The sequence below is a fragment of the Camelina sativa genome, chromosome 17 (genome assembly GCF_000633955.1).
Source record: "Camelina sativa cultivar DH55 chromosome 17, Cs, whole genome shotgun sequence".
Taxonomy (NCBI): domain Eukaryota; kingdom Viridiplantae; phylum Streptophyta; class Magnoliopsida; order Brassicales; family Brassicaceae; genus Camelina; species Camelina sativa.
Window position 1 is genome coordinate 15,058,295 of NC_025701.1, and position 7,685 is coordinate 15,065,979.

A 7,685-nucleotide genomic window follows, 5' to 3' on the forward strand; every position below is an offset into this window, starting at 1 on the left:
TCCCTAGGGTTTTGCTGCTGGCGCTCGAGTGACATTTCAGTTTGGGACTGATAGAAATTTGGGTATCCATGAGATCCATAATGCTGTTGTTGCTGAGCTTGGCGATATCCTCCCGCTGCTTGCTGGTTCTGCTGTTGTTGTTGTTGTTGTTGTTGTAGTTGTTGGTGTAGTTGTAGTTGCTGCTGTGCTTGGAGGTTGTAGTACGTGTTAGCTGGGACACCTGACATGGTTCTGGAACCATGACCGTGATGCCACATCGCCGAGTTTTCGTTCTGAAAATTTAAACCAAAAGAGAAAAAAAAACGTCATCAAATGGTTCATGTCTGAAACCAAAAGAAAAATGGTAAGGAATTGAACATAAAGAGTAGGTACCTGCTGTTGTTGCTGCTGTTGCTGTTGCTGCTGCTGCTGCTGAAGTGCCAGCAAATGATTACTCTCTTTGTATTGAGAACTAAGAACATCTTCATAACCGAGTGCTGTACCGGTAGGAGCAGACTGTTGGTTAACAGGGAAGCTTCCAGCAGAGCCAACATTGGTTGAGTTTCCAAATCCATAAGCGGAGGCAGGCGCCGTTGCAGACTGAGGCAAATTACCGGGAGAGACATTCGTTTTGTACTGCGGAAGCAATGAGGCAGCTAGCTGGTGGTATGAGCTGTTACCAAATGTTTGCTGGAAAGCGGATGGCATATATGGATAGTTCTGAGGCATAACAGGATAACTGATCATGTTTGCATAGTGCGTTAGAGGCAATGTGGGTTGAGAGTAAGGATGCATTGGAAGCTGTTGAGGAAGAGCTGGTCCAGTAGCGATATTAGCACTAGGTAAGGTTTGCTGAGCTGGCTGCGTTGCCGGAATTCCACTGCCTCGGAGAGCCTGCAATGTAAAAGAACATAAATCAAAATCATACAAATCCAGAATCTCGAAATTCAGTTTTCGATTCTGAAGTAACTACTGCCTTTGGCTAAGTAAACACAGCAGTACCTATGTGACAACTAACAACACATTACTACTTCTGAATAGAAAAAGCTAAGAGAAACCGAAAGGGATTTACCTCTGGCATGGAATTGCTTTGGCCACCAAGTGATGAAGCATGATTGCTATTTCTTGACTGCAGAGACTGTGCAACTGAGAAAGGTGAATACTGGAACTCAAGTTCCCTCACACTTTGTGCTGTTTGTGCAAATAAAGCGTTGGGAACTGAGTGTGTATACCCCTGCTGAGACAAAAACGAACAAGAACCAATGTTAACATTCAAGATTACATGGGCATCACTTCAGAGCTCTTTCAAAAAAAATATGAACAGCTTGAATGCATTATTTAGAAAAAGCAAAACGAGATTCTTTCAGAAGCTTTCACAAATATCTAGGATTTTCAAAACCGTTAAAATTTGGTCCTGCTATGAAAAGCAACGCACAGGTAGCTTACCATCACATTTGATAACGAAGCAAGATTCTGCATCTGATTCTGTGCATTTGTCTGTGAGGCATCATATACAGTATTCATCTGCTGCTGCTTAGCATTTTCATACGCATACCCTGGCTCAGACTGAGCAAATGTGTACTGGTGCTCCTGAGCGCCCTCAGAGTTTTCTTGCTTCAAAACCTCTCGCCTTGACTCTAAAGAATCATCATAATTTTCAGTAGCAGGTGCGTGGACCATATTTCCATTGGCTGTACCTTCAAGATGTTCATCGGCATAGTACTCAGTATTTCTGCAAACAAGTAAGATATTGGTAAGTAGGATATAGAAAAAAACAGTTAAAAAATTAGAAAAAACAATAAAAAAGGAGTAACGGACTACCTTGCATCTGAATGTTCAATCTGTGGAGCTACATCAGAAGTCTCTTCTACGTTGTTGCTCAAAGGTCTTGATCCAAAACCTCCAAAGCTTCCGAAACTTAATTGCGAGCATTCTTCGGTATGGATTAGCAAATGGTTTGGAATTACAACAGCAGGTCTATCTTCTTCATGTGAGGCTTCTTGATCATGACTATCTACGGTTTGTTGTTGATAATTGGCTGGACGAGACGAAACATCATCTTCATCTGAAAAGTGATAACGAGACAGTGAATTAAAAACCATCAAGAATACCAAAAGATCCTCATAAGCTTCTGATTCTCTAACATATCTTTCTGTTGAAAATCTTTACCACCGAATTAAAAAAAAAAGAAGAACAGAAAAATTACTGTTTCAGGACAAACCAAACAACAAAGTATCTTTCATCACCCCCGGCAGGATAATAAGCCTATTTATATTCCAATGATCAATAAACACAAGCCCACCCCAATATGAACAGAAACAAAAAATATTGATCATAATTGCACACACAAGCCATCATTGTGATTCAATTGATGAAAAGACATTGTCATTCACAGCATAAACATATACCCTTCAATAGAAAAACAAAACCAGACAAACACACACCAGCATGTATATCTGAGATAAAGCAATGAGAAACATATTATAAAGATTCAAATTTTTTTACCTTTGTGGTGCTCTACTGGATGGTTCTGTGTCTGATATGGATTATCATCAAATTCTGATGAAACTGCAGAGTCATCTTCTTGAACAGAGTCAGCTTGCACATGATCGACTCCACGAATTTCAGAAGGTTCATTTTCTGCTAAATGTATATTTTCTAACCGGTCCTTCAAATGTTGCTCTCCTCTATCGGATTGGAATTCAGCTGGACCATTGCATACCTCTGATTCTGCTGGTGCTACTGATACAGAAGATGTACGAGGTGCCAGTGGCTTCTCAATCGATGGCCATTCATCTCTAACAGGGACCTGCTGATTTGCACTAGCTTCATGCTCATGACTTATCTCAGAACGCATATTGACATTTTGCTTCATTGTCTTGTTCTGTGGTATACCCATCTTCACAATGTCAGCCATAGACCTCTGACCTGGAGCGCCAAACCATGCAGTTTGATGTCCAGAAGCCGGCTGTGATGATGATATTACATCACCCGAAGTAACAGATGACAATTTATTTTCCGTAGCGACGGAATCACTGCAAAAGATACACAGCATACATGAGACCCAAATGAAATCATGTACAAAACATAATTCAAGGAAAAATAAGCTACAAAAGTGAAATGTCTAATGAAAAAATTAAGGTCTATAAGGACCGCATTCAACTGTAATCCATGATCTTGAAAACTCAATAACCATATCTGACCTCATCATACGACACCAGAAATTAAGATTTCTCGTCAGTATACATAATTCTGATATTCTACTACCTACCTAAGCCATAATTCATATAAATTCAACTGAGTAACTAAATGAGTAACTAAATGATTCAATATGCATTCAAACTCCCAACTCCCAAAAGAAAGAGAGCTACTCAAGGGAGAACCTGTTTTGTGTCTGATGGTAGTCCGTCACTCCAGAAGCAGAAGACCAAGAAGCTGTGTAACCTTGTGGTCCACTCTCTTTCTTGTTTGTAGATTTGCCCTGGAAGTTTCCAGAATCTGAACAACAGAAGCACATAAGCATGATTCTTACAGTTAAATCTTATGTATTCAAGAGATCAAAATTATACCTGTAGAGCTGAAATGGGTAGATCCACCTCGCCCGCTATAACGATCAGAACCACCTCTAGCACCACGGTTATACGTGTTATTAGCACCACGAGGCCGAGAATCCGGTGTATCCCTAGTCTAAATAAGAAGAAAAACAAAATTAAATCAAAATGAACAAGCTAAAACAAGAGTTCATTTTATTCCAGCAAAATATCTAGAGTCAGGTACAACATGAGGACACGTTTAAAGGCACTCAGGAGTCATCCTCAGGTATAAAAACATCACAGCGACAATATTTCAATATCAGTAGATCTGTCAATGTCGAAATTGTGTACTAGAAACAAAATGTTATCACACATAGTCTAGGGATGTACTAATACACAGATTGTGCCAATAGTTTGCGTTTAAAATGCCAACACTGAACACGAAAAGGCACTTCCTTTGTCTATTATTCCATAAGAATACGAGTTAACAGGATTGACTCACCTCTTTCTTCTTTTCTTTCTTGCTCTTTACCTCGTGAAATGGATCTGAAATACAAAGAGAAAAAATAAGTATCAGTATCAGTAATAGACGCCAACTGCAACAAAGACGGGCCTTGGACAGGGAGAAACTAAAGATCATGAACGAACTAAGAAGGTAGATGATATCAGAAACCAAAACCAGCTAGAAAAGTTTGACACTTGCAAGGGGAACACAAAAACCATTAACGGAGAAGCAAGTTTAAGACAATGACTAAATGCACAAACACAAAAACAAAACTTAGTCGATTCAGAATCAAAACCCCAATCAAACCCTAATAGAAACCCTCAGAGTAATCAGTCAATTCTCTTCAGGATACATAAAAACCCTATTTTTCTTCACCAAACAAATACACACACAGAGGATTGGGAAGGAAATTAAATTAAAAATAAAAAGGAGTAACCTTGAGAGAGGAGGCGAGCAACGGCTTCGTTAGGCTCCATATTGCACTCTTTAAGCATAGCATAGATCTCAGCCTCGGGAGCGTTTACAATTTCCTTCAAGCTTTTTACTATTTCTCTAGACCCTGACGGGATATCGCTATTAGCTTTCCTCCCTCCGGCACTTCCGCCGCCGCCCACCTTATTGCTCATCTTTATCTGCCTTTTAAAAAAGCTGTCTCTCTCTACCTCTCTCTCCCTCTCTTAGATCTGAAACGAAACAACGAAAGCTTTATTTTTTTGTTTGTGTGGCTTCTTCTCTCTTTAGTCTCGCGACAATACGAAAGAAGACGAAGACGAAGAACGGAAGCAGACGGGAAGAGAGAGATGATATATCTGTAGAATGAATGAAACCCTCTCTCGATAGAAAGAGAGATTTTTTTCACCTAATTGTTTCTTTTCCTTTTTTTTTCTATTGCCTTTTCAAAATTGTTAAATTACTGTACCGGTTTTAACCAACTGTCTCATAATCAAACCGAACCAATACCACTTAATGAGATTCAGACATGGTACACTTTTGTCTAATTTTGAATTTATGTAAAGATGAGTAATGTAAGACTTTTTTTACATGTGCAACTCACATGATCAATCTTTTAAAAACTTCTTCTGTGTCTGTGTGTGACATCATCCGCATTTCTATTCTATGCCAATATTTTCGTTGGATACTACTTTTTAATACTAGCTCTCAGACATCAATCAATCTACACATGATAAGAAAAGAGTTTAAGTGACGATTGATTTGGATTTATATCGCTTCATATGAAAGATTACTAGTTTTGGATTATGAACTTTGGACAAAGTTAAGCACATGAACTTTCTAAATATATAAACAACCAGAAAGATTGTATTACGGAAAAGGTTTGTAACAAATGAAAGGAAAAGAAACACTTATTTAGAAGGGAAGAAACAACTAAAGGGAGAGAGAGAGAATCGCAACTGGGTTTAATGAGCAGATTCCTTATGTTTTTCATAGGAAACACTTTACCTTTTCGTTGTTTTCAGTTACCTACAAGTCTTTGGACTTTGTGTTGTTCGATTTAGTACGACATGCAACAGTTAAAAAAGGACCTCTCCTAGCTTATTTTTTAGCTTTATAACAAAATAATCTTCAAATGCTCCAAATATCAGGGTTGATTTAAAAAAGTATATTTGGTGAGAGAGCTATGATCTCCATATGTCATAATCTTGCTACTGATACAATTAATAAGACAGAAATTAAGTTAAGAAAATAACTAGTTCGAGTTATTTTTGTAAAATCTCTTTTTCACCACATTCCCCATCTCAGATCTTAGTTACTATCAGTCGGAGTTGATGAGATTTGAAGTTTCCCACCAAGAAAGAAGGAGCTTCTTATATATTTTTTCATGTACTATAAGTTTATCTGTAAATACCTTTTCCTCTTTATGGTGTTTTCTCTTGCTTGCCGATTCTTCTAGCTTCCTAGCTATTTTCTCCTTTCTCAAGTTTTCTTATATTCTCTCCTACATGTCTTCGCATCCCTTCTCTCTCCCATCCCAAGAAATCTTTGATTCTATGATTCTCTTTTTCTCTTCATCTTTATAATAACATATATCTATCACCTGAGAGGGAACTTCTTCGCAACCATTCTTTCTTTCCTCTACCAAATCCAAAGAACTACCTGAAGACTATCTCTCTTTTTTCATCTCAAACGCTTTTCAACTATACAGAAACGGAAAGAAAATGACTCACCGTATAGCTTCTCGATGTTTCTCCATCATGCTTCTATGTCTTCTAATCACTTCACGTAATTCTCCTGCGTCTAATACATTATTAGAATAGTGAATAAGCTTTGTTTACTTTTCCTGCGAATTGTGAAATATTTTGTTATGGAAGGATGCAACGAACTGACCTGATTTTTTTTATGATTGGTTTCAGCACTAGATGTTATAGCTCAGGGTCAGGGAGGACAAGGTGATATACCAGTTGTTAATCCTACAGCTCCCGGTGGTAGTACCACCACACCAACCATAACCCAACCATCACCGCCTACCTCAACATTCCCAGGTCCAACACCAACAACTACACCAACTGGAGGTTATCCACCACTTGATGGTACCACACCAACCGGTGGTTACCCACCACTTGATGGTACCTCGCCTCCAAGTGGTGGCGGTGATGTTGGTGGTGGTTACGGTGGTGGTAATGCACCTGGTGGAGGTGGTGACACTGGTGCAGGTGGAGGAGGTGGCGGCGGTTATGGTGGTGGTGCACCTGGTGGCGGAGGAGGAGGTGACACCGGTGCAGGAGGTGGTGGTGCAACTGGTGGTGGCGGTGACACTGGTGCAGGTGGAAGTGGTGGTGGTGGCAGTGGCCAGTGGTGCATAGCGAAAGCAAATGCTTCGCCAACATCATTACAGGTGGCTTTGGATTACGCATGTGGGTATGGAGGAGCTGATTGTGGCCAGATCCAACAAGGTGCAGCCTGTTACGAGCCTAACACTATTCGTGATCATGCTTCCTTTGCTTTCAATAGTTATTACCAAAAGCACCCTGGTTCAGACAGCTGCAATTTTGGAGGGGCAGCACAACTTACCAGTACAGATCCAAGTAAGACATATTACAAATTTTTATGCAAAAGTCTACAAAGATTTTAATCATAAGAGCCAGGAAACTAGAGTTAAGTTACCTGCACAGCATCCATGTTTCCTTTGTCTTTGCTACCTATGGGTTGTGTAAGCTACTTGAGTGTCTAGAATTAGTTCATGAACCTAGTAATACTACCCCACCATATGATTCTGTCAAAGAGCTCCATAACGACTAGAGTTTTCACCTTTTACGCTTAAGATAAATCTGAGACTTGGTATTTATATCTGCTCTTACACTGCTCCAGGTAAAGGAAGCTGTCACTTCTCATCATCATCAGGAACAGTCAGGTATGTGTCTCTTTCCACTAAACTAGCGCCTTAACCTGCCAAAAAGTGACAAAAATAACAGTGATTTTTACGCCAAATGCAGCACAAGCCCACCAAGTCAAATGAGTCCACCAGATTTTAATTCCCCACCATCATCTACATACCCACCCCCAATAACAACTCCAACTACAGGCACAACTGGTTCTGGACCACCATTCGGAGTGGCAGAGCCAACAGGGCTTCCAAGTTCAGCAACACATGTGTCACATAGCCTTCTCTCAATATTTACAGCAATTGGGATACTAATGCCACTGCTCAGGGA

At 39.8% G+C, this 7,685-nt stretch overlaps 2 protein-coding genes across 3 annotated transcripts in view; one reads left to right on the forward strand and one right to left on the reverse strand.

Moving 5' to 3' along the window:
- Positions 1 to 4,643, reverse strand: part of LOC104757266 (RNA polymerase II degradation factor 1) — a 5,672-nt gene extending 1,029 nt beyond the window's left edge. The window contains exons 1-10 of the mRNA XM_019238924.1: positions 4,454 to 4,643; positions 4,015 to 4,058; positions 3,549 to 3,666; positions 3,363 to 3,477; positions 2,485 to 3,014; positions 1,801 to 2,044; positions 1,426 to 1,711; positions 1,052 to 1,213; positions 373 to 873; positions 99 to 272 (exon numbers count right to left, since the gene is read on the reverse strand). Of these exons, the coding sequence (XP_019094469.1) occupies positions 99 to 272; positions 373 to 873; positions 1,052 to 1,213; positions 1,426 to 1,711; positions 1,801 to 2,044; positions 2,485 to 3,014; positions 3,363 to 3,477; positions 3,549 to 3,666; positions 4,015 to 4,058; positions 4,454 to 4,643 (2,364 nt within the window). The remainder of the gene's footprint in view (positions 1 to 98; positions 273 to 372; positions 874 to 1,051; positions 1,214 to 1,425; positions 1,712 to 1,800; positions 2,045 to 2,484; positions 3,015 to 3,362; positions 3,478 to 3,548; positions 3,667 to 4,014; positions 4,059 to 4,453) is intronic.
- LOC104757268 (loricrin-like) overlaps positions 5,429 to 7,685 on the forward strand; it is a 3,746-nt gene continuing 1,489 nt past the window's right edge. The window contains exons 1-3 of one of the 2 annotated variants that reach the window (XM_010479996.2): positions 5,429 to 6,255; positions 6,387 to 7,058; positions 7,342 to 7,384. In XM_010479996.2, the coding sequence (XP_010478298.1) occupies positions 6,192 to 6,255; positions 6,387 to 7,058; positions 7,342 to 7,384 (779 nt within the window). In that variant the 5' untranslated portion in view covers positions 5,429 to 6,191. The remainder of the gene's footprint in view (positions 6,256 to 6,386; positions 7,059 to 7,341; positions 7,385 to 7,685) is intronic. The other variant, XM_010479995.2, reaches the window with a different exon arrangement.